At 38.2% G+C, this 27,567-nt stretch overlaps 1 protein-coding gene across 1 annotated transcript; it reads left to right on the forward strand.

Moving 5' to 3' along the window:
* Nucleotides 1–1,240: 1,240 nt before the first annotated feature.
* Nucleotides 1,241–26,214, forward strand: CEP95 (centrosomal protein 95; the record flags this gene model as incomplete). Its single annotated transcript, XM_084238041.1, has 20 exons — nucleotides 1,241–1,265; nucleotides 1,597–1,725; nucleotides 2,880–2,987; nucleotides 5,390–5,500; nucleotides 6,714–6,819; nucleotides 10,480–10,595; nucleotides 13,697–13,828; nucleotides 14,502–14,695; nucleotides 15,838–15,950; nucleotides 16,145–16,274; nucleotides 17,162–17,291; nucleotides 17,941–18,080; nucleotides 19,340–19,429; nucleotides 20,245–20,365; nucleotides 21,429–21,602; nucleotides 21,714–21,784; nucleotides 23,318–23,470; nucleotides 25,230–25,376; nucleotides 25,683–25,754; nucleotides 26,038–26,214. 20 exons carry the CDS (start codon nucleotides 1,241–1,243, stop codon nucleotides 26,212–26,214), a joined length of 2,439 nt encoding a protein of 812 aa, XP_084094167.1.
* Between the last annotated feature and the right edge of the window lie 1,353 nt (nucleotides 26,215–27,567).

Below are 27,567 nucleotides of genomic sequence, written 5' to 3' on the forward strand. Positions count from 1 at the left end.
CCCCCCGGCGCGGCCCTTCCCGGACACCGTACCCCGCACGCTCGGCCGGGCGTCTGGCGGCGACCGGCGTCCGCGACATGGCCTTCCCGGAGGCTGGTGAGTCTCCGCCTGGAGGCTCGGTTTGTGTGGCCTGAAGCCGTCCAACCCCCCGAACGGCCCTGCCCGTTTTATCCGGAGGCTCCGATCGGCCCCCGCCGGGTCTGGGGTGCCGGCGGGGCTCGTCACTGACGCCCCGCGGCGGCAGGCGGGTGCCCGGGAGAGGGGCCCTGAGCCCGGCGCTCGGTCCGCTGGGAGGCGGGGGGGCGCGAGTCGGGGAGGGGAGGGGGCTCGGCGGCGACAGCGCAGCTCGCCGGGCTGCCGGGAGGGGGGCGGCTCCGCGGACGCGCGGGTCTCGCATGGTGGACGCGGGGTTCAACTCTGGGGAACGGCACTGTGAGGAGGGGTCGACGGCCCCGCCAGAGTGGAAGGACGGCGGAGTCCTCTCTTCGGTGCCCCCTGGAGTTAGCGGCTCCGACTGGCATCGCTCTTGCGGAGCGAGTCGGTTGGGTTGTCGGGGACGCCGGCCTCCCTTCTCCGCGACGGCGTTCAAGCCGGTTGTCATGGTTTGGGCAACGGTGGGACGTGGACTTGGGCACGGGGCGATCACAGGCCTTGAAGAGTTTCTTTCTCCCCTTCTCCCTCCCTCTCTTCCCCCTCTCGTTTGTGAGGGGAGACCGTGCCCGGAATACATACCCGCTTCGTTCCCACAACCTGCGTCCAAGTGCACGGAACCTAATACAGAACTTGCCCCCTTATTGCCAGTCATTTCAGGCAACAGATGTTTCACGCTTTTTAAATTACTTTTCATCGAGAGACTGTTGAGGTGCTTTTAATAATCCCGACTCGAGTAATCTGGGTGTGGGACGCGAACTTCACCTGTATTGGTGAGGTAGTAGTTCTGAATTTAGACACGTTTTTATTTATTCCCTATATTTTCTTTCACATCCATCAGACTTCAGAGCTAACAAATGCAGTAGTGTTGGCGTCATCACTCCGGTTCTTAAGTCTGAGTTAATCACCATCTACTTGGGCACCAGAGAAATTCTCCCTTGCACAAGATAATTGGGTGAAAACATGGCTCGTGCTATTGGGAATATGAAGCAACATTCATTAGCTTCTAGTGGCTTCGGACTCTCACTAACTATCTTGTTTATCACATTATAGTCCCATTTACTTGTAAATGTGGTTAAAACACTTACGTATGGCTTGTAAAATAAGAACTATTGGTAAATAAAGAGTTTAGGTTGCAAAGGTAAAAACTGAATTTGCATCCTAATTTTGACTGCATTGAAACTATCATTCTGGAGTCATCCTAAGAAATTAAATACATATTTTTTAAAATCCTGCCAATCATATATAGTGTTGTAAGCCAATGTTACCTCAATAAGGGAAAAATAAATATCAAAAAGTCATGCCTACCTAAGAAGGCCTCTAAAATTTTATAAAAATTCCTTATTTTCTACATGTTTCAATGTGTTTTTGTGTGCCCATGTTTTTTAATGTACGTTGTATGACTTTTATCATGCTACTCAAGTCTTATCTTTTTTTCCCCAACAGAGTGGGTAACCATTGCTAATAACCTCCTTTTGAAATGTCACATACACCTGAGAATACGTGAACTAGAAGACTGTGATGCTAATGTTTTTATTGCTCTTTATCAATCCATTTTGGGAGAAAAGGTACCAGGTAAGGGTCCTAAAAAGTGGGAATAATACACTCTTAGGCCAAAAGTTTCTAGTGCCTTTCTTTGTATATCCTATGTATTTGTAAAATCTCCATTTTCTTTTTGTTTGCATCTTATTTCTATCTAAAGGGTTGCATACATTACCTTAATGATCATATCAGTTTGACTAGTTTTAGTCATCACTGTTTAATCATGCCTAATGCCTTATAAAAGTCACACCTTTTCTGTAAATGTACCGTTCAAAGGTTTTGAGGTTGAGTTGGACTTGGAAAATCATTGGTCCTGTTACTTAGCCACTGTTAGGGATAAGAACTGGTGTTTGTACTATATGAATATAGTTTACCAGTAAATTCAGAAATTCATAGTCCTGTCAAAAGTTGTGGCTTGCTCATTTCTTTCAGAGGTATCACACATTATTTGTTTATATGCCTGATTAAATATTTCAGAGTCCTTGCCTTTAGATTCCTCACTGCCTCTGTTTTTTCATATAGTTTATAACCATTAAACTCTGTATGGTCTCTTTTCCTTTCCCATTGTTACTATGAGTCAGTGCCCTCATCACTTTCTGGAATTATGGGGAAGAACTCTAGCTGGTATCTTTGGTACTAGTCTCAATACTTCTTAGAGTTCAGAGACATATATAGTTATTAGACCAGTTTTTTTAAAAACTTTTTTCATCCTACCCTGAAGTAGCCATCTTCCTCAACACCAGAGAAAAAAACCTCCAAATTTAATTTTATATTAAAATCATTCTGCACTCTGGTCTGTACTGATTTTTAAAACTTTTACACCAATAATTCTCTGCAGGCTACTTTAGCAGGACATACAAGAATCCTCCTTTCACACCTATTGTGGGGTTTTTCTCACTCATGGAAAACAGCCCACAGTTCATGGGTTTCATCCTCACATACTGCCTTCTTTATTAGAGTGTTTGTATCTCCTTGAATTTGAGGACTTGGTTTTATCTTCTTTATATTCAACCAATAAGATTCTAGGTGCAATTCAGGCTCTATTAGCTTTATTTCTACTTTATAGCCTATTGTTTGGGGGCAGATATTATTGTAATATTTAAGCATACTCAGAAGCCTGATCAGAAACAGATAGCTGAAACCTTGGACTCTCACAGATGCAAAGTCATTTAGCTTTTTTCCTGCAGACCTGATAGCTGTTCCTAGGAGTCAAGAAGATGAAGCTCACAATGTACAAGCAGTAATTGATTCATTGGCCTTGGATTACCTGCAGGTCAGCTTGTCTCACATATCAGGTAATTACTCATTTTACTAATATAATCTGTTAAGTAGAACTCTGTACATTAATCAATTAAATGAGTTAACTTAAGAAACAGGCCAAATGGCAAGAGTAAAGCCAAGATGGTTGACTGGTATAGTTACAGCAGCCATCCTTGAGCATTTCCAAGAGAATCAAATATTGAGTTTGATGGATCTGGGTCTGAAGTATAGTATCCTAATTGGTAGCTTGAGGTATGTTTGTTACTTTATTTTAAAGCTGCCATTTTGCTTGTTTATAGGAACTAAAATCAGATATACCTAAAGGTTCATTAATAAGAATAGGTTAAATAAATTATGATAGATCCAGATAGGAAACTACTCTGCAGTTGTACAGGGTAATTAATGATTCTCTCTATATGATGCTCCACATAGGTGGAACAATCTCCAGTATGTATTTTGTGAGAAAAGTGTGGTGCAGTTACAATAACGTGCCCGGTATGGTGTTATTTGTAAAAACAACGGTGGGGAGAATATGTAAGCAGTTGACTGCAAGCAGGAGGACTCTTCAGCTATGCATGTAACCTGTAATACTTGATATAACTTCTACACTTTTTGAATTTGAACCATGTGAATATATTATCTATTCAAAATAAATAAAACTGTAAACTCTTTTTGAACTGTTTTTTCCAAAATAAAATGTACCTACTGTGCTTGTACTCTGAAGCCAAACATACCAAAGTATTTGTAAATCTCTATTTGTAGATCACGAGAAAATGAGGACTACTCCAGTAAATTATTTCAAGCTAGTAAACAGAGGGACTCTTAGAAACTTGAAATTATATGTAAATCACTAAGAGAAGGTTTATGTTACTTACTCTGTAAAAGTAAAGGATGTAAATATTGATCAGGATAAATCATTTACATCTCAATTATATGTTGACAAGAAGAAATGTTTTGTAAAAACTATCTTGCAGTTCTAGTAGAGCAAATGTGGTCAATCTGTTTAGAGATAATTCACTCTGAAAGATAACCCCACATTTCACTGTGCTTTTGCCACTTGGAATTAATCACCTGACTAGAACAATTCTATATTTTTCAATCATCCTGTAGCAAGGTTATGTCTACTTATAGAACTTTTTAATGCAAAGCGCACCCCCCACCCCAAACAACTCACACCCACCCCATGAGAAGTTGCAAAAGTACTTACCTCGTCCTGTAGACTGTAAGGCAGTTTTTCAATCCTTGTGTTTTCAAGCAGTTTCTCCTACATTGTGAAGCCTTGCATTCTGGCAGGCAGTCTTAGTTGCTGGGTTGGTGGAGTATGCTCCCCATCCTGGAAACTGAGAAGTTGCTGAGTATACCCTTGTGTATACTTGTGTATCTTGTTAAGCCAGAAAAACATGCAATCTAAAAACAATATTTCCGATTAGTTTTAAACAGAAAAATCCCCACACATTGTCTTATCTTTACTTGTTGTATTTTAAGACATCAAGTTTCCAGGTTAGGTTTGTTGTGTGTCATATCTGAAGTTATTAAATGGTCATTCTCTCAAATTTCAGATTTCTACTGTGCTTCTCCCATACTGGTTTGAACTCATGAGCACATCAGGCATGGTCTCCCAAAGGATTACCCAAAAGAATTACCCAAAAGGACTACTCAAAAGAATTAAGTTCCACTCATACCTGATGTTGAGTGGAGTCCATTTTAGGTGACATAAAACATGTCAAGTTTCCCTGCTTTTTACCAATCCATTCCTTGTTAACCTTTCAACTTAACATCTGTTGAAGATCTATCATGGGCTAGGTACTGTGCTAGGGACTAGATCGCCTTCTTGTATAAATGTGGTAGGAGTTGATCCTGGAGAGGTTGGGGGTCGGGTGAGATTAAAAAGGATTTTAATATGCAGAGCTATGATAACTTTTAATCAGAAAAATGGGATAATCTATACAAAATGAATAGGAATTAATATACATTTAGAAACTATTAGGATTCCTGGTGAAAATACCCCAACACATTTGGTTTTTGTTGTAATATTACTCTCCTGCTATTCAGAACAAATCACATGAGGAGGCTCCTACATCCTGCCATTTTGTTTCCCTAACCTAGTAAGTTTGTGTTTGGCTGCTTTATATTTTGGTACAAAATTAACAGAGGATGTTTTCTCAAGTCCACTTATTTTGCTTCTTGATAAAAGGAAGGAACATGCCAGTGAGTTGTCAACCACTGTATTCAAGGCTACCCCTTTTATTTCTCAAAATATAATCAGGCAGCAGGAAATTAATGTTTTTAATATTTATGATAACCATTGTTTCTCCTGGGTTAGTTTCTGATCTTTGTATTCTTGAACAGTATTTTCACAATGGTCTATCCATTTCAAAATTATGAGACTTTTTATTTCTCGGCTAAATTTTTTAATAGCTTTATATTTGTTGTTTAGGAGAAAATATAATAAGAGGAGATAAAGAAGCTATTAAGAATCTGCTAGAAATATTTGATGGGTTGCTCGAATATCTTACAGAACACATCAGTGAAACATCTGACGAGAAAAGTAAGTTAAGAATTGAAAGTTGGTTTGGCTTATAGTCTATTTCTCTCTTTGTTTGCCTTTTATCTTTTTGCTTATTTTTCTAAGGAAATACAGTCATTAATATACCTAATTCATGAAGTGAATTTCAATTCTTACTACTCCAAGTATTTAAAAACACTTAACTACCCTAGACCATCATTATGTCTTTTGCCATCTTGGATATTGCATGTAAATTACTTAAAACTTTAATAGCTAAATTCTGGCTAAAATTGCTTATTCCGTTCATAAAATTCCTTACTCTAAAATTTCATGTATCAGAACTGCTATTTTTGCTAAAAATTTCAGATGTTGCTGAGGCATCAGAAAGAAGTGGTGTGTTTCTGTCTTCAGCCTATGCTTAGATTTGTGATAGACTACTCTTTATTTTACTCTTCAGCCCAGTTCCCCAATGGTAACAATTTATTATGTGAAATTTTGATTGTAAGCTTTGTAATGATATTTGTAAAAATCAGCATTGCCATATTTTCCAAAGGGGCTATGGTTATTTAAAATGGATTAGCGGGGCCTCCCCTGGTGGCGCAGCGGTTGAGCACTGGGTTGCGAAGCTGCCCGCACCCCTGCGGCACCGGTTTGATCCCCGGCTGCTCCCCGGCCACCAGAGGAGGGTCCCACATGGCACTCAGACCTCTCCTGCCGCCCGCTGCTCCCCTCAGCAGTGTACTTCGGTCCTTCTGCCTGCTCTGCTCCCCGCTCTGGCTCTGGTGAATTCTCTCACCCTCCCACGCTTCTGACTGTACCCAGTGCTTGTATAAATAAATAAATAAATCTTTAAAATAAAAAAAAATAAAATGGATTAGCAGTATACAAGGCTACTTACAATCTTTGGCTTAATAAATCCCATTTCTAGGAATTTATCCGAAGGAAATAATAGCGAGTTAGGCACATTAGAATCTTCATTGCAATGTTATTTATCTTTGGGGGAAGGGGGGGAAGCAATATGCATTAATAATTTGAGATTGGTTAAGTAAATACTGCCGTATCAGGGATAGAATAATACATGATCCATTTAAGAATAAGCTTCCTATTAATGAAGTTATCCAAAAACCGTTTTTAGCAGCAACTACAATTGACATAAATTCTAATACTAATAAAAATTCTGTGTAGGCGTATAATACCCCTGTACAGAAATAGTATTAACTTGGGCTTTTATTGGTATTGTTTTTATTCTAAACAGGTGAAAGTGACCAAGGTTTTAAAGAATCCCATAGCGGGGAACCTTTGGAAGGGCCAGAAAGTACCAACGATTCCAAATCATCATGGAAAAGAGCTTCTTTTGGGAGGTAGGACTCAGTGTCTGGGAATTCAATCAAAACAGGTTACTCTTTCCCTTCTATTAAGGATTAAAATTCCACATTATTACACCAGAATGGCAGCAAAAAAAGGCAAAGCTAATTTGAAAATTCTACTAATCTGTCATACTTTAAGCCTCCAAGAGTTTTTAGCACCTTCAGCTATATAAAAGCATTAACCACCTGCTTGTTTTTAATTTTTCCCTTGATCACCAGAGTAGTTTATGTTCCTTACAGAGAACTTGTAAAGTACAGAAAAATAAAAAAGCAGAAAGAAAAGGTGAAATCTACCATTCAGAACTTAAATAACTGCTGATAACATTTTGTTGTATATTAATCTTTTTTTCTTTTTTTGGATTTTGTGATACTATCTATATACATAATTTTGTTTCCTGTATTTAAATTTTTAACACATCAGTTTTTAAACTGTCATGTTTAAATCATGTATAACATATCGGTGCATCGTAATTTACTAACCTATGATGTAATTTACTAACCTATGAAGCGGTTGTTCCTGTTTTTATCATAATTATCTTTTATCTTTTTTTTGTTTTTTTAAAGATTTATTTATTTATACAAGCACTGGGGTACAGGCCAGAGGCACGGGAGGGTGTGAGAATTCACCAGAGACAGCAGGGAACAGAACAGGCAGAAGGACCGAAGTACATTGCTGAGGGGAGCAGCGGGGGAGACAGGAGAGGTCTGCCTTGCCATGAGGGAATCTCCCTGGTCAGCCGGGAATTGAACCAGTGCTGCAGAGGCTGTGGACAGCTTCACAGCGCTGCACTTAATCCGCTGCACCACTGGGGAGGCCCCCCTAATTACCTTTTAATACCTCTGTCCCACCTCCCTCTCATATCTTTAAGCTAGAGGCAGAGCCTTAAGAGCTTTAAAATTTGTACTCTCATAGACAAAATATAGATATGTATTTCCCCCCGCTCTGAGTTGATCACTTGTTTCTGTTTTGTTTTCATTTATTTTAAATATTAAACATAAATCCACCACCATCCTTTGGATCCCCTCCATCTTAGCTCTGACCACCAATCTTTTTTTCTGGTTACCTCAGTTCTGTTGTCAAAAAGTCCACTGTGTCTATTTATTTGCTTTGTTTCCTTATATTCCTGTATATAGGTATGATGATATGATAGTTTCTCCTTCTGAATTATTTCACTTGCATAATCCTTTCTCTGAAAATGGCAAAATTTCATCTGTTATATATATTTACACACACACATCTTCTTTATCCAGTCATTCAAACATCTATCAGTGGGTACTTAGGTTTTTTCCACATCTTGGCTATTGTGAATAGTGCTGCAATTAACAGAGGTGCATGTAACTCTTCAGGTTAATGATTTTATATTCTTTAGATAGGTATGCAGAATTGGGAATGCTAATCACATGGTAGTTCTATTTTCAGGTTTTTGAGAAAGCGCCACACTCTTTTCCAAAGTGGTTCTACCAGTTTACATTCCTTTTTCTTCTAACGCTCACCAACGCTTGTTAACGTGTCTTTTTTTTTTTTTTTTTTTTTTTTGTGGGACCCTCGCCGGTGGCTGGGGAATGAACACTCGCTGCAGAGGCTGCAGGAAGCCTTGCAGCCCAGTGCTCAACTGCTGCGCCACCAGGGGAGGCCCATTAACGTGTCTTTTTATGTAAGCCCTTCTCACAGGTGTGAGTTACCTCATTATGGTTTTAATTTGTATTTCCCTAATAAGTGATGATGAGCATTTTTTCATATGCTTGCTGACCCTCTATTTGTCTTCTTTTAGACACAGGGTGTAGTCAGATGTTCTGATTTTTGATTGGGTTGTTTGAATTTTGGGTTGTCTAAATCTTTAGATACCTTAGATATTAACCCCTTATTAGATGTATGTCAGCTGTTTCCTCCCATTTAGTAAGCTTATTCCTTTCTGCTTTTTTTCCCCCACTGTGCAGAAGCTATTTAGTTCATTTCCCTTAACATTGGAGTTGTCACTCCCCAAACATATCTATAAGGCTGATGCATGATTGTATCACCTGTTTTCTTCTATGCATTTTATAGTTTCAAGTCTTATATCCAAGACGTATATTTTTGTGTATGGAGTTAGACTATAATCCAGTTTCTTTTGCGTGTGGCTGTCAGTTTTTCCACACCATTTATAGAATGATTTTTTCTTTCTCCATTGTATGATCCTGGTTCCTTTGTCATAAACTGTCATTTTAGATGTGGGTTTATTTCTTGGCTTTTTAGTCCATTCCATTGATCTTTGTTTTTAATTCTATACCATACTGTTTGAATTTCTGTCATTTTGTGATATAGCCTGAACGTCAGGTAATGATGCTTCCATCTTCTTTTTTTTTCAAGATTGCTTTAGCTATTTGGGGTTCTTTTATGGTTTCACATAAATTTTAGTGTTCTTTGATCCATCCAGCCACTCTGTGCCTATTGATTGATGAATCATGCCGTTAACTTTTAGGGTAATTATTAAAATGTAAGTATTTGTCATTTTTTTGTCTTTTGGATATTTTCATAGTTTGTACTTTTCTTGTGTTTTGGTAAATTCCTTTTGTGTTACATTTGAATTCCCTTTTCAGTTTCTTAATTCTTCTATGGATTTTTCTTTTGGGGTTACCATGAGGTTTATGTATGAGGGATACCTTATATCATTAGATTATAACCCATTAGGTAGATTGTAACATAGTAGGTAGATTAATCATGAACTCATTCTAATAATGCACAGTTTCTCCTCCCTTACCACACGATATATTTTCACTGTCTTGCTGCTTTTAGGTAGGGTTTATTTTCATTTTATGGAAGTCCCTTTAGTATTGCAAGGGTAGTTTAGTGATGATGAATCCTCTTAATTTTTGTTTATAAAGTTCTTTATCACTCCTTCAATTCTGTGTAATAGTCAAGCAGGGTAGAGTGTTTTTGGTTGGAAATCCTTTATGTTCAGCACTTTAAATATATCATGCCATTTCCTTCTGACTTGTAAGATTTGTTTTTTTTTCCCCCTCCATGCTCACACCTTGACCTACGTAAGGTTTTTGTCAAGAAATTTGCAGATATCTTATAATGGGTTCCCTTGTATATACTTCATTTTTCTTTAGTTGCTTTTAGAATTTCTCTTTATTCTTAATCTTTGTCATTTTAATTATGTCTTGGTGTATATGGTTGTACTTCTTGCTAACTAAAGTTTGAGTGAATAGCTGATACTCATTAGTCAAGGTTTGAAAAGTACAGTGCCTTGATGTTTAGGTATAGTACCTTGTGGGAAATGTGTCTTAAAGGATACCATAAGCTGAATTTCTTGAGGTTATTTTTCATTATTAGATTTAAAAAAAAAAAAAAGTAAAAGTGAAACAGTACAGGATATTTAATGCAAAATTAATGCCCTACCAAGACTTCCCTTCAGTCCCATATCCCTAGAGTAACCAATGTTGTTAGTTCTGTGTGTATTCTCCTATATATTTAATCTTTGATGCTATTCACAGTTGTTTCCATAATCAAAATAAAACTGATTAACCACAGAAAGTCTCCCTTTTTCTGTACATAGCATTGAGTAATCTGAACACCCACAGGGAGGCTGCTTGAAGCAACTCTCAGGAGTCTTATGGGAAGGGCCCTCTGTGGTATGGTCTGACCCAGTGTAAAGGAGGGAACTCTTTCAGGTACTCCTTGTCATCTGAGGCACTGGGTCCCACTTGGGATGGAGATGAAACAGAATCCACTGGTGAACTAATTAGACTTGGAGATACTGCACACACCTTTTCACTCAGAAGTAATGGTGAGTAAACTTTAAAATCAGTTATTTTTATTCAACATACAGATATAGAAATGTAATAGTCAATACTTAGGAGTGTTTATATGCTGAGAAGACTAGAGAAAACCCTAATCAGATATCAGAATTGAAATTCCAGAATACTGCCATTACCCACTGGGTGTTAACCAATACCAATCAAATGTGATTCTACAGGCATATGAGCAAATAGGTATATTCAAGTCTGTTGTGTATTGTGTGGGAAGGAATTCTAGATGCAGTACACTCTCAATACCTTTAGGAATAGTTTCCTGAATTGGGTGTCTCACTTTTTTCATGTTTCAGCCAGTACGTCTATAATCCAGTAGCAATTTTTCTCCCAAGATTTAGGTCACATTTCCAGTAGTTTACTGCTTATTCACAGTAAACCTGAGTATCTGCCAGACCTGCTGGAGGAGGTCAGACTCCATTCAACTTTCTCTCCTGCCCTCCTTGGTTGCCATACTCTTTCCTGGCATCATATTGTTTCTTCTCCTGGGATACTCTTGCTTCCTTTATCTTCCTAGCAAACTTAACCAACAGACACCCGTGTCCCTTACCTGCCCTGGACTTTGAGGCTCTGCATTCCGACATTGTGTCCTTCTCACCTTATTTTGGTGAACATCTTTCACACTGCATAGTAAATGTGAGTTTGTCTATTATGTAAAATCTGAATCCCAGGGACAGAAGCCATATCTCATACACATTCAGCAAATGTTTAATGCCTTCCCTGGACAGGCAGTGGTGATACAGTGGTAAACAAAATAACACACATATCCTTTCCCTCATGGAACTTACATTCTCATGGAGGCAGCCAATAAAAAAAGACAGATAAATGAAATATATTATAGAATTATTCATCCTAATATTTCAAAATTTAGCAAACATTAAGCCCACAATAACTTTTTTTTTTTTTTTTTTGAGCAGAAGAACATGAATGTTAGAGTGGAATTAACTACATTAAATTGGGAATCAAGTGACCTATTATAATCTCATCCAGGCTCTGGTACTGGCTGTATGAATATGGCAATACCCTTAACTTTTCTGAGCCTCAGTTACTTCAAGTGTGAAATTTGAAAACTTGACTGAACTGTCTGTAACTTAAGTCTCATCATTAATGCTGATTTCAAGGAATAGATGCTGCACTTAATAAATTATATCTGGAAGATTAGATAGTAGATCAAAGACATGTGCTTGCCACTGGGAAAGACAAAGTAATAGAATGATCAGAGTCAAGTGTAGATTAGACAAGAATGTTTCTTGAAGTAGAGAGTTGGGTGACAGAAGATGGAAGGGATGTGATTTTAGAAATGGAATATGACAGCAAATGCCATCTAGAAAGACTGTCTATCAAAAGTGAATTGCTCTCAGAATTTAGGTGTTCAAATTATAATGCAATTAAGGCAGAAGTGAAAAAGTTGAGAGAAGCCTGGAAAAATGTTTGAACTTGATATAAATGCTTATAGTAACTACCTTTGTATTTGGTTTTAAGTCATCACATACCCATCATCATATACATTCACAAGCATCTAATACAGGCTTTGGTTCCTGGACTATGAAACATTAGTTTTAGGTGCACAACAATTATTGGGTGTGTGTGTGTTTATACATTATATATATAAGGTATATGTGCTACACATCGTCTATAGATATGTCTCAATATGAGATACATATTCACATATATGAGATACATATATATCTCAAAATGAGCACAATAGTAAGTCTAGTTAGCATCTATCACCACACAGAATATTTTTTTCTTATGATGAGAACTGTTATGGTACTTTTAGTGACTTTCAGAGATACATATCTACAGTATTAACTGTGGTCACCTTGCTGTACAGTACATCCTCATGAGGTACTTATAATGAAGCATTTATACACAACTTTTGATCACCATCACCCATTTTCTTCTACTCAGGGCCTCCCATTTTTTTTGTAAACCAAATGTACATTTATCATGTAGATGTTTATATAATTGAAATTATGTTTTCAGTGGAGAAGCTCAAAGTTTTTGCAGTATCTAAGAGTACATCATCAGACAATATAAAGATTAAGGAGAAATATTTGAATGTGTAACTTTCATCCTGACAAATAAAGGTTCCAGCTATTAGCTAAGCATGAGATTTTTAGGAGAAATTCCATCAAACAGGCAGCATATGAGAGACATTCAGGAAAATGGATCCAAGAAAAAATGCATCAGCCTGGTAAAAATGAATTGACATCAAACTCAGATAGTAGAGAAACTGTGGACCCAGTTATGAATTTTGAATATTAGATCTTAGATGGTATTCATGTGAAATAAGTTATGGAGGAGAATCACATTTTAATCTGAAAATGGCCATATTGAACTAGATTGTGGAAAAGGAAAGCACAAAAATAATGTTAATTTTTAAAAGTTGTCAGAGGTGTATCAAAATGTTTTAAATATATAGTGTCTTAGTACATATTTCATGGCTCTTAGGGAGTACAAGATGAATTTTTCTGTATTTAGTGATTAGGGCAATTGTACATAATGGCAATAGTGAGTTTTCAGGGTACATTCTGGTATCTTCAAAGTGAGGGATAAGTTTATGGTGAAACTTTTCCTTAAACTGAAGAAGGACTAGTCATTTAGAGTGGGAAAGTTATGAGTATTTCACTTGGACAGTTTATGTATTATGGATTTCTAAGGGAGCAAAGTGGATGCTCCCTCAATTTCAGAAATATTTTAGCATAGTTCTCTATGTAATAACAATATAAAGTTGATTCAGTATATTAAACATTAAAAAATTGGACGAAACATTTTGTTTGACTTATCTCAGTTATCTTAGGGATATACCCACACAGATCAGCCTATATTATAAAGCTCTGACACTTATTTTTCTAAAGCAAAGTAATAACACACTGTGTAAAATTTTTAAGTTGTATAAATCATTCTGGACTACAGACCTACATGTTGCTCTCATAGTTCCATGATTATGCCATTCCCGAGAATTTTTTTTGAGATTTTTAACTTCTGGGTATAGAGCTTTCTGACATTAGTATAACATTCAGCAACTATTTTGCTACCTAAAAAGATTTTTACCTCTTAATATTTTCTTTTCTAGGTACCCAAGATCCTAATGACATGCAGTTTAAAAAAACCTCACCCATACCATCCTCCACATCACATGAAGAGATGCTGAAACCTCCCTCATCTAGTTTTTTGTCCAAGAGTAGGACATCCTTTATTGAAAACAGTGAGTAAATGTATGATTAGTTCCTGAAGTCACTGCTCTGTGTTGTTTAGTTCTTGGGACAATTGCTACTGCCTATATTAGTCTTTTTACTTTTGTCACTCTATACTTAATGCAGTCCTTTTTGGTTTTACATGATCTTGCTTGCTATTAATTATGAGCCCTGATTTCTTAAGATGACCATATTTTTGGTCACATATTTTTGCATCCTTTATTATCTGAATTTTCTCCTCGCAAGGAGACTTTAAGACTTGTACAAGATTCTCTAATATGTATTTTAGTTGGTGGTCTATGATTTTTTCGTGAATGACAAAACATAGTAACTTGAAAAAACAGCCTCTTGTAGTTAGCTCTGGGATTGTCATGTGCTCAGTATTGTGTCATTGTTAATGGCTAACTACTTTTATGACATGTGACTGAATCATAATTTATATAGCTGTTCTTCAAACCACTTAGGCTTTTAATAATTTTTAATTTTAAAATAACTTTTCAGAGAATATTTTTATGATAGCAATTTTTTTTACCTATATCTTACGTGCTTTTTTAAAAATCTAGTTAAAAATGTATTTCTAAGCAGTGCGTCTGAACATGCTTATATAGATATGTATGTATGTAAACTGATTATTTCTTATTATTTCTTAGTTTCATTTAATGTTACTTTAATTTGTTCAACTAGTGGAAATTCCTCCTGTGGATATGATTCCAAGTGCTAGAAAGCTAGGGGAGCCTATACAATCTGCTATTCCTTTACATCCACCCTACCACCCTTCAGCGCCTCGAGCATCCTGCCCCATGGGTAAAGAATACCTGCATTCAAGTCACTGCTCCCCTGCCATGAATTCTACTGGAGAGGGCACCACATTTTCTGTGGTGAGTAGAAATGCTTGTTTTCTATAGTTTTAAAGGGGTGTCTGTCTACCTGTATTAGTCAAGGATACTGTACCAATCAGAGTGCTGCCACTTCTTAAAATTTATCCCTGCATGATCTTATTCTAGCAAGACAAGGACAGGAGAAATGTATACAATGGGAACTAACACATATTAAGGAGTAGCACATATAAGGGAGTAGCAGTAGCACATATTAAGTGTTTCTTTTGTGCCAGGCACAGTTCAAGGTACTTTATAGGTATTGCATAATTTATTCCTGACAATATCTCTGAAGCAACTATAATTTTTTTATTTCCCGTGGGGAAACTGATAGAGGTTGAGTATTGTCTGAGGTCACACAGCAGCTGTAGAATCAGGATTCAATCGCAGGCATTCTGGCTTCAGAACCCATTTTGTGTGCCCTTAATTAAATAATTTTAAAAACTTCAAGAAAGTATGAAAAAGAACCTTTCTTCCACAATCCTGTTACCTAGCATTAACTACTATTAACATCTTGACCTACTTGCTTCCACTCTTTCCTCATGGGAAAAAGACCAATATGGCCATCTTGTCCCTCTTTTCCTAGAAACAAGAACAAGCAGGCATATCTGCAAAGGTTGAATTTATAAACAATGATATAATATTATTAAAAATTCCAACAGTGCAGAAAAAGTACAAAGATGAAATAAGCATCCTTAGCATTAGGTGACCACCATCCTACACATTCTGGTCATCTATTCAGGTAGGAGGGTGGACAGATTAAAAACTGAAAAAAGATCACAGGATGAGGATTACCTTTGCAGGAGTCTCAGGAAGGATGGTGGAAGAAGGGCTTCTAAGTTGCTGGTAATATTCCAATTCTTGACTTGAGTGGCAGTTAAGTGGGAATGTTCATTTTGTAATAAGAGCAGAATTCGTACACTTAAATTTTTTTTAAAATGACAATAGTATAGTTTACTAAAAGTATTTAATTTGCTTCAATAAAAGAAAAAGATAATGAAGTGAAATTAGAGGCTGTTAAACATCGTAAGGAATATTTTCTGTAAGATTCCTTCTAAGGTTAGAAAGATAATGTTTACTTTAATACTTTTGCACTTGTGATTTGTTGTATCTTCTTCCAAAGCAATTTTCTCTGTTTTTAAAAGGAACCAGATGATAGTGTTTTCTTCACTTCCAAGTCGCCTAAAGATAGCCAACAGGAAATATATCCAGCGCAGGTCCAGTGTCCTAGGACAAGGAAACTTCCCAAAGGAAAAAGGTAACATTACTGCAGCTCTTAATGCTTATACTCTGTTTGCAAAGGACTTGCAAAAAGTAAGGGTAGTGTAGTGTCTAAACTTGGCTGTGAAGACCAGTATGTAATATTTGTTAAAGTATTTACAGTTAAAAAATTCAATTTTTTTTAACCAGGTATATTTTGCTATTTTAATGTCACATGGTCACTTATTGCAGATATGAAAACAAAACTGCAGTCTCATCATGGGATTCACCTTCCTCCCAGAGGCCCAGAAAGAGGTTAACAGAACAAGAATTACATGCAGTATCAGAGAAACTCTCTCAGCGGCTCTCTGAACTAGATTGGGTAAGTCTTGATTATTATCTATACTGAGATTCCCATGCTTTGTTAACATTTCTGTGATCTTCCAATTTGAAGATAAAACTAAAGTACTAGAAAATTAGTTGTCTCATTATGTTACATAAGTCAAGCAGGTATGACAGAATGAGAAATTATCACCTGGATTTTCATGGTATAACGAAATTTGGTATAGACTTAACCCAAATTTTATAAAAATGAATTGTCAGTTAATATGAATGATTATGTTAAACTGTTTACATACATCTATACAGTTTCTTTTCTTTTTTTTTTTTTAATTTATAGAGGCATGTTTTATTTATTTGTTTGTTTGTTTGTTTTGTTTATACATGCACTGGGTACAGTCAGAAGCACGGGAGGGTGAGAGAATTCACCAGAGCCAGAGTGGGGAGCAGAGCAGGCAGAAGGACCAAAGTACACTGCTGAGGGGAGCAGCGGGCAGCAGGAGAGGTCTGCACGCCATGTGGGACCCTCCTCCGGTGGCTGGGGAGCAGCTGGGGATCGAACCGGCGCCACAGAGGTCGCCGGCAGCTTCGCAACCCAGCGCTCAACTGCTGCGCCACCGGGGAGGCCCCATCTATACAGTTTCTACTTGTTATCAAGTCAAAGACAGAGTTGATGTGAAATTGGATGGATCTCAGATTCTCAAAAATACAGTATTATAGGTTGATCTAGCATTGAATAAATCTCTGATTTACTTTAAGTTTATTGAGACTGAGTAATCTGTAGCACTAATATGCCCTTGAAAAACTAGACATGCATAAATATCTGAAAATTCATTATCAGGGCTGATAACTTTTTAAAAGTTCTGTTTACTTCCAAATTGCATTCTAACTGAAATCAATGAATGATACTGAAGAGAATTTTCTCTATAGATGTTAAAATGTGCCCTGGGAAATCGAACTAAAGAAACGACTGACTATGAAGAAGATACTGGAAATGAAGAGACACTATCTCAGCACAGTGACAGCATCATGGAATGTGGACCAAAGAAGCGAAGGCCAGGTACCTATTCATTCCAGACATAGCAGGATGAGGATGGCCCAGGGAACCACTAAGACAATTCCCCTTTTCACAACTAGCATTTGCCTAAGAAGAATGGAACATAAAAAGGTTTGAAGAGAGAAGTGATTTATTTAATCTCTTGGGCAGTGTGGAATTAGGAGGACTAATTACTAAGTAAGGAAGATTCAGGACTACTTAGAAAACGCTAAACTACATTAACTTTTGTTCAAAAGCATGAGCTTTATGCAGATAAACTATGTACATGTGTATATGCACTTCACCTCCTCAGGACACAGGCAAGTAAAAGGATTGCAGACATACGGCTCAAAGCGTTTAATATGTTCTTCTTCCTCCTTCACCGGGAGCACTTAAATGAGGGCCTTTGTGTGCAGCAGGTTTTTCATATGTTACTTCATTTTCAACCCAAAGTTGTATATTGAACCTAAGTATTTATTTGAGATAGTAAATACCTATGTCTGTTTACTTGGTGTGGCTAACCATACAAACTAATACAAATTAATTATAGGTGAGAGTACATTTTGCACATTTACAGTCTGTATCTTGGATTTGGTAAAAATCAACCACTAGGCTTCCAACTTAACATTTCTGGCTGTCAGGAACAAATGCATATGTCCCTTCTGTATTGTAGGACTTGCCACGCATAGAAAGTCACCCTACAGATCTCATTCACTCTCTCCATCACCAGTTAACAGAAACAAGCAGCTCCTCATGGAGAGAAAGAGACAGCAAAAGTCAAAAGAAACAGATGAACGCCGATGCCAAGCAAAGGTACATACCAGTTACCTTAAGTCAAGTGCACCAAGGAACATGCTTTGGTTAAAAGCTTAGAATGCATTTGATATTCTCGAGCTGAGTACATGATCAAAAATTATGTAACATAACATTTATGTCCTTCATTATGGAGCATAAAATTTGCACTTATGAAACTTGATAAGACTGTTGCATATAGCCCACAGCTCCAGTGCATTAAGAACGAGATCGGGATTGATTATTTTCAGAGATGAAAAAGAATTTGGGGTGAATTAAATGTTATCAGACCACTTGAGTGGTAGATAGGATGAAAGTGCCCAATATAAGAATGAAAAGTGTGATTGAGGTTTCAACAAGGAGAATGGTATGATTAACAAGGAAGGCTTTCTGCTATGTAAGAGGCAAGAATTTTGAAATGTAGCATAAATTTAGAATTCAAGTTATTTGCTATAGTAGTATTTTATAATGATATTTTAAAATAGTATTTTAAAAGCTGAAATAAGTTCAGATGTCTTAAAATGATGTGTAACCAAAATTATTTTAAAAACTGCTAACAATAAATACTTAAATATCCAACTCATCAAAGACATATGCTTGCAACCCAATGCATAAAGTTTCCACAATACCTTAAATACACTGTTTTGATAGTTGAACACATTTTGCTATACTTTCAGTATGGTGGAGCTTTAACCCTTTCTTATATTTAATATTATCACTGACTTAAATTTGTTTGGATATTCTTTGGTTCCTAAACAAAAAATTTACTATTTGCATTTAAGAGAAATGGCAACAAATAGGATATGGGAAAGAAGAAATAGAAAAAAAGAATGTCTGGGACTTCCCTGGTGGCGCAGGGGTTAAAAGACAGAGCTATCAAGCTATCCCCAGATACCGCAGCATGAGTTTGATCCCCAGAGGCCTGGGAGCAACCCACATGGCGCAGCAGACCTCTCCTGTCTCAGCCACTGCTCCTCTCACCAGTGTATTTCAGTAGATCTGCCTGTTTTGCTTCCCCACTGTCTCTGGTGAAGCCTTTCACCCCCTCTCTGGTACAGGCATCTCTGGCCTGTACCCCAGCTCTTGTATGAATAAATAAATAAATCTTAAAAAAAAAAACCAAACTAACAAAAACAAGTGTTCTATGAAATTTCATTTTATGTCCCAACAAATCTAAAAAAGAAAGGGAATGGCAGAATCTTAGGTCAATTTTTTCCCTTCATTTTCACTTGTGCATGTTTTTAATAACTATTGATAGCATATTGCCTTTTCCCCTTTAGGCACTAACTGAAGCATTTGAAAGAGAACTAAGAAGAAATAAAGTTCAAGAGAATACTGGACTGCTAGGAATAAATGAGGAGGAGGAAACAGTGGGTAAAAGTCTCTACTGTAATAAATGCCATTTGATCAGATCATTGGGAAGTACAGAGATGATCTTTCTAAAAGGGAAAAAGAATCAGCAGGACTGATTAGCTCCTCAGAAGTCAGGATTTCGTTTCTTGATGTAGGATTTTCTCTTAATTCAGAGGGCAGCCAAGTTCTAAGAAAGGGTAAGATGTAGCACCAAAGAACACTAGTATTTCTCCTCCTTCCATCAGTTTCTAAAGGGTTCTGCCGTTCAGCAGTTCATCAAAGGTGATGAGAAAGATGGCTGAGGCTGACAGGGTGAAGGAGAATAAGGGAAGACAGCAAGTTCCAGTTACTCTGTACCTGGTTGGAGAACACCCAGAGCATATGTTTTTTAATAGCCTTTCAAAGGGATGGTTACAGGAGCTAGCTGAAAGCAGGGGGGAAATGCTTATGCTAAAAATGTTCGTTAACAAAGCATGATATATAGTATAGTATGATGATAACTAAGCATTGTTTAAAAAAATTTTAATCTATATGGGAAAAGTTGTCAAAGCAGCATGGACATCAAAACAGTATGAGTGGTTGTATTTTAAGTGTGGGACTATGGTGGGGATGAAACTTGAAGAGGATTCAGTGGCTTTTCAAATTCTAAGGGATGCCGGGGACCAAAAGATGCTTTTAACTAAGAAAGATAAATACTAACCAGATTTTAGAAATTTGAAGGCAGGCGTTTAAACTGGTGACTAGTTATTTTTGTCAATATGTAATATGTAAGATGATCTATGAAAGTTATTAGATCTCTCCTTTATTTCTATTGTTTTATATCTGCTCTAAGGACAAAATAAACAGAGCTGTTCGTAAAGGAACTTCAAAATGTAGTCAGCCCTGGAAGATTTACTCTAGAAGAACCACAACTCAAAGTCCAAGAGATGGTTTGCCAAATAAAGCAGTTCCAAGTAAGAACCACAAAATTGTATTTTATGGAAAGCTGGCATCCTTTGAAAGTGTGTGCTACATTCCAAGGACACAACACTGAAAACATCCACAAGTCAGCTGGAGAAAGTTCCTTCTTTTATCACTGCCATATGGTAGATTTCTGTAAAGAGAGATAAAACTCTTTATGGCATTCATTTAAAACTCTTAAATACCAGCTTTGGCTTCACTCTGCCCACTTCCACTGGTTGCCTTTGGTTTCTGGGAAGGTGGCAGAACCAGAGAGGTGTTCCACAGCAAACAGATGGCCTGTTCAGCTCCATTATATTTACAGTTTGTTCCAGTGAGTGTTAAGAGTCCCATTATGGAGAAAACGAGGTCATGAGAAATGCCAGGATGCAGCTTCAAAGACCGCTGGCCTTTTAACTACATCCCATTAGACAGTCTTTGCCTCCAAGGAGGGCTGAGGAGTCTGACCACACGCACAGCATCCACCCTGGCACCGAGTCAGCTGAGCGGGTCAGCTGGACCTTCACAAGACCAGCATGTCTTCAGTCAGGACTGTTGAGTTTATTTTCATCTTTATAAGTAGTTGGCTTAATCAGGTCAAAGAAAGGAAAGCAAAAGAAGTATGTACATTTAGAATGTTCTTTTCAGGATCAGAACCACATCATTTAGATAAGCTCTGATCTAGCAGAAAGGTGGGATGAAAGTTGCCGTTAAGGGCCTCCCTGATGGCACAGCGATTGAGCGCTGGGTTGTGAAGCTGCCCGCAGCCTCTGCAGCGCCGGTTCAATTCCCAGCCACCGGGCGAGGGTCCCACATGGCGCGCGCAGACCTCTCCTGCCACCTGCTGCTCCCCTCAGCAGTGTACTTCGTCAATCTGCCTGCTCTGCTCTCCGCTCTAACTCTGGTGAATTCTCTCACCCTCCCGCACTTCTGACTGTACCCAGTGCTTGTATAAATAAATAAATAATCTTTAAAAAAAAAAAAAAAAAAGAAAGAAAGATAGTTGCCATTAAAAGCTATCAGTCTGTCTCAGATTAAGAGTGTCTTTGTTTCTGTTTTTGCTTTTTTACCTTGCAGTGAAAGTGAATGAACAGAGTCTCCTGCCTCTGATGCTGGAGCAGTTTCCATTTCTCTATGTTTCTGGACAAACACTAAGCAAAATGTGGAAACAGCAAATTGCACAGATTGAACAGCTCAAAAAGGATGCATGTAGAGAAAATCGATCAAAGAAGAAACTCCAGGATGAAGTAAGTGAACTGTCAAATTTAAGCATAGAAATATAACCCACAAAGGGGAAGAACTTTTCCTTACGGAGTAGTGAATCGCATTACTGACCTCCTTTTCTGCTCCCCTAAAAGATAGAAGAAGCCTTAAGAAGGCAGGATCTCCTTACTGCACTTGTCAAGAAAGAATATGAACATAACAAGAGACTGGTATGTCAAAAGCAAGTTGGGTATTGTAATTTTGAAGTTAAGTTGCATTGTTTACTTTTATATGTACAAGCTATAAACTCAACTAACACTTACATGTGGAAGCCAGCTAGCCCTTCAGCCAAAACTGATGAGGGGAAAAGGTGCTAGGTGCTTTATATGTAGTTTCATTTTATCTTTATAGTGACATACTGGGGATATTTCCTTTGAAATAGAAAACCTGAGGCTTTGAGATACCTATTGACTTGCCCTGGGCCCCCCATAATGAGTATGGGGCTAGGCTGAGATTTTATTTCCTTTTTTTCTTTTTCTTTCTTTTTATATTCCCCATACATAGGCTGAGATTTTAATCCAGATCTGTCTCTACTTCCACAGCCCCTTCAAGGCGCCAGATGGTTGCATTTTAGTGCTTTTTTGTCTTTACCCATTTTTCTCAGGTCCCAAGTAAAGAGCTAAGGTAGTTTACCAGCCTCCACTGTGACAGGATTTAGAACTGTACATAGCACACACATCCTTTGTTGAGTATAACGAAGGGAGAAAGCAGAGCAAAGGTAGCATGCCGGAGGGATGCTAACAGCTTAAAAGATTTAAAAACCCTTGGTTGAGTGTAGAGTAAGCAAAGTGTAGAGAACTATTCTAAACAATTCCAAAAGAAGGGGAAGTCATCACAAGAACTGAATGTGGTACTTTTGTATTGGGAATGGAGGGGGACAAATATCTAAACACCAAGTTGAAAGCTTTATGTACATGGCCTCATTTCATCCTCACTGTTTTATAAGATATTGTCTAAATTTTCTTAGTTTTGACTAAGCTTTGTTTGAAAGTGTGTGTAATTATTCCCTTTTTTTTTTTTAAGATTGATTTATTTATTTATGCATATAAGAGCTGGGTAAAGGCCAGAGATGCGGGGGGTGAGAAGATTCACCAGAGACAGCAGGGAACAGAACAGGCAGACAATGAAATACACTGCTGAGGGGAGCAGCGGGTGAGACTGGAGAGGTCTGCTGTGCCATGTGGGTTGCTCCCTGGCCGCTTGGGGATCGAACTTGTGCTGCAGAGGCTGCAGACAGCTTCATGGTGTGGTGCTAAACCCCTTGCCACCACTAGGGAGGCCCTTTTCTGTTAAATTTTTTTTTTTTTTATTAGAACAACTGGTACCTTTTTTTTTTTTTTAAATGAATTTTATTTTTATATTCCCCATGCAATTGCAACCCCCTTATTTTGACCCCAATCCCTTTTCTGTTACTTTTAAACTGACATCTCAGTGAGGCTTAGGTGACCCTCTGGTGGAATGGGGAGATGAGATCCCTAATTCCACCTTGAACACTGCTGTTCTCTGCAACAGAGGGGGCTCACTGGGACAGTTCTTTGGACTGAGGTGCCAAAGGCTCTCTGTCTGCTCAGGCCTTAGGCCACTGGTCCGCCACACTTGACTTCCTGCTTAAAAACACTATGAGGAGGAATGGGGCAGATGACAACACCGGAGTCCATCTCCTCTTCCTTAACTCTTTCTCCCATCCCCTTTCCCTTTCTTAGCAAGACTTCAAGGACCGAATTCATAGGCAGAAGTTGACTCAATCAAAGATAAAAGAAAATCGGCAGCAGATCATTCGTGCCCGAAAATATTATGATGAATATAGAGTTCAGTTGCGTGCCAAAATGTTGAGAATGAGAACCCGGGAAGAAATGGTAAATATGGCTTTTTCCATCTGACCCTGTTAAAAAGGTGTAGTTTGTCAGTTGTTAACATTCATTCCACCGCCTTTGTGACTCTTGCCAAATTTGAATCCCGAATCCAAATCCAAGTTCTAAAATATTAACCGTAAGAGTTCAGACTTGTTCACACCTTATTTTATTACCCACAGTGCATCTATCCCTTCCCCTTATTTAAGGTCTTAATTTTCTTTCACCTCCTACACAGAAGTACTTTTTAGTACAGTTACTTGAAGAGTTTGGGAACAGGTTATGAAAGAGAAGCTTAAGGTGTGAAAGATGACTTAAGATTCCACACAAAATCAGGAAGGTAATGTAGGACAGATATGCTATGAGGTGTGTGTTTGCACAAGAATGTGCGCTCTCATTCTAATCAAGCTGGAATGCTTACTCTTTTGGGATTCCAAACTGTCAGTAAATGTTACTGCTAGCATAAAACATTAATGTGAGGGAGGGCCTCCCCTGGTGGCGGAGCAGTTGAGCGCTGGGTTGCGAGGCTGTCCGCAGCCTCTGCAGCGCCAGTTTGATCCCCGGCCACCTGCGAGGGTCCCACAAAAAAAAAAAAAAAAAAAAAAAAAAAAAAAAAAAATTAAGGTGATTATAGGTAAAGAGGCTAAATACTCTGAGGTGGGTTATACAGATTAAAAAGGTTTTGACCTTGGTTGTGTAAAAGTGTTCCATTAACAAACCTACAGTTTAAAATTCCAGTCTTAAAAAAAACTGAAGCTACATCTGAAATTTTCAGGCTTACTTTAAAAAAAATTTTAAAAATAAATAAAATAAATGAAAAGGTTTTCAGAGGTTAAAATAACTTGACAAAGGCAGTAGTGCTAGCTAACAAATGCATGGCTGAAAGAACCAGTTCTTCAGTCAGGAATTGTTACTAATCAGTGGAGGGCAAGGGGGCATATCCAAATTCTTTGAACAATTTGTTTCCTGTGTCCTGCTTAGATAATAAACCACCTCACCCCCAAACATAGCACATGTATAATGTTTCTGCCCTGGGATTCTTCTTAATAAATTTAGCTGCTTGAGACTTCTTTTCTGAAAGTAGTAAAGATATAGTATGTATGGGATATATGAAATATAAGAAAAGATAAAGAAAACCATTATTCATCACAGAAATAGAAATCAAAACCACACTGACCTACCACTCTTACACACTAGGATGGTTAAAGAAAAAAAGATAAATACTGGCAAATTGTGGAGAATTAGAACACCTTCCCTGGTGGATTTGTAAAATGGCATAGCCACTTAGAAACAGTTCTCAGAATATTTTGGCAGTTCTCAAAAGGTTAAATATAGTCTACCATACGACTTAGCAGTTTCACTCCTGATATATCCACACAAATAACTTGTCCACAGATGTTCACATTACCATTATTTATAATGGCCAAAAAGAGTACACCACCCAAATGTCTATTAACTGATCACTGGATTTAAAAAAAAAGTGATACATCCATACAGCATCATGCTATAGATGAATCTTGGAACTATGCTAAGTGAAAGAAGGCAGACACAAAAGGCTGAACATACATTCCATGTATATGAAATGTCCAGAACAGGCAAAGCTATAGATAAGAATGATTTAGTGGTTAATAGGAGGCTCCTAATGGGTATAGAGCTTCATATATCTCAGAGCTGTTACTTTAAAAAAAAAACCTTTGTAAAATATGATCAGTACATCTCTCCAGTGAAGTTCAGCATAACTATTTTCTGATTGAATAACTGACAGATATTTAAGAAACTGTTTGAAGAAGGCTTACAAATTCAGAAGCAGAGATTACGAGACCTAAGAAACTATGCCAAAGAAAAGAGAAATGAACAAAAGCAACAACACCAGAACGAACTGGACTCAATGGAGAACTACTATAAAGACCAGGTGAGCTCACTCTTGCTTCACTGACATTCTAATGTGCTTAGTCCTAACCAGCTGTGTCAAAAGTTAGCTTGATCTGTTAAACAGTAAAGCTCCAGACATTAACTCAATTTGTCACTATACAGGTTAGGCCCCAAAGATTTAAATTTAAGATGAAACATACTAGTGTTTAACCATAATATATATTCCATATTGCCCTGTTTCAACTAAAGTAAAAATCACAAGCCTATGAACATTAAGTATAGAAACAAAGATAAGTAATCTTTGGACCACAGACAAAAGATTGTTTTTTATCTTCCCTGTAAACAGTTTTCATTACTGGCAGAAGCTATATCACAAGAACGTCAAGAACTCAAAGCCAGAGAGAAAGCCCAGACCCAGGTAATAATGAACAAGATAAAAATAATTTCTTTACGTTTTTAAGAAGTAGGAAATAGCCATATAATATCTTTTGCGGGGAGGGGCATGGACTGAATACTAATAAGATCCACTTATGATGCAAAATATTTATCCTTTGATTTTACATTCACCTATTCAGGTCTCTGAGAGCTGCTGCTAAATTACTGCAGGAGCTTGATGAGAGCTGGTAGGTGGAAAGGGCATAAAAATAGATGGAGGCGCGGATAAATTTTGTGACTAGCACAATGACATGATTCTCTTTTAGACATTACATAAGGTGAAGAGGGAGCTGCGATCTAAGATGGAGAAGGAAATCCAGCAGTTGCAGTATATGATAACACAGAACGACGACGATGCTTTCTTCCGGGAGCTGGAAGCTGAGCGCTTCAGATCTCGGCTTCAAATGGCTTCCTTTCAGTACAGTAAAAACCCCTTCCCGTGAGGCCAGACTTCACTGGTAAAATTTCTGGACTTCACCAAATCAGAACTAGAACTGAGCCAGTAAACAATCTAAACTAGAAGAGTTATTTTTAGATGTCTTACCTATATACAGTCCCAACAATTTTTATGAAATTATGTAATTTTTAAAATAAAATCATTTTCTTAAAAGTTACTGCTTCTTGACAGTTGTAACGTAAGACACTTAAAACAATGGGTATCTCTCAACATTCTGAGGGCTGCTCAGGACAGTCGGTGCGGGAGGGGAGAAGGGACAAGGGGATAACAAGGGATTACCATCCCTTGAGGAATAAAATACTAGTAACAGGGCCTCCCCAGTGGCGCAGCGGTTGAGCGCTGGGTTGCGAAGCTGCCCACGGCCTCTGCGGCGCCGGTTCGATCCCCGGCTGCTCCCCAGCCACCAGAGGAGGGTCCCACATGGCGCGCAGACCTCTCCTGCCGCCCGCTGCTCCCCTCAGCAGTGTACTTCGGTCCTTCTGCCTGCTCTGCTCCCCGCTCTGGCTCTGGTGAATTCTCTCACCCTCCCACGCTTCTGACTGTACCCAGTGCATGTATAAACAAAACAAACAAATAAATAAAACATGCCTCTATTTAAAAAAAAATACTAGTAACAAAAAGGAATGAATGATAGCACCTATATCAGAGTTTGGGGAGGACTGCATGAGGCAATGCACTGGAGATCGTAGACTGGCATGCAGCATATAGTAAGCAAAAGCAGTAACTGGTAGGCAACTAAGAAAAGTTAACTTCTGGTTTTCTAAAACCTTGAAAGGGGGGAATAAAGGCATACACTCTTTGTTAGTCACACTTGTACTAAAACAACAAGCCTTACTGAGCAAGGAGTTCCTGAAACCTGCTGCTGTCAGTCAACAAAAATAGTAAGAAAATAGCACCTGACCAAAAAATCTCTTTCAGAAGAGAGAGAAGTGGGCTTGTCATCAGAGCTGGGAAGATACAGTGTGAGTGCAAGGTTTTTCACATGGTTGCAGGAATGTAAGAATTTATGCACTGTGGCGTCTAGCAGTTGGTAGAGGGCAGCATGAGGAGAGACAAGGGGTATGGGGCCAGACTATGCACCTCAAAAGAGCACTAGTGATTGCAGGTGGAAAGGAAACAATGAATTTGAAGTGACAAAAAGTACACCATTCCAATTTCTGTTATGGGCAACTATGAGAAAAAAAATCCATTTTGGTGGGGGTTATCTTCTGTAGAGGAGGCTTCCATGAAGGCCAACAGCTGGAGGGAGGCTTCAGGAAAGTTTAGGTTCTGTGGACTTCTGATCAAAGCTAGAGCCTGGCAGAGAGTACCAGGAAACCACTGGGAGGGAGAAGAGGGG

The sequence above is a fragment of the Talpa europaea genome (genome assembly GCF_964194135.1).
Source record: "Talpa europaea genome assembly, chromosome: 7".
NCBI classification, from domain to species: domain Eukaryota; kingdom Metazoa; phylum Chordata; class Mammalia; order Eulipotyphla; family Talpidae; genus Talpa; species Talpa europaea.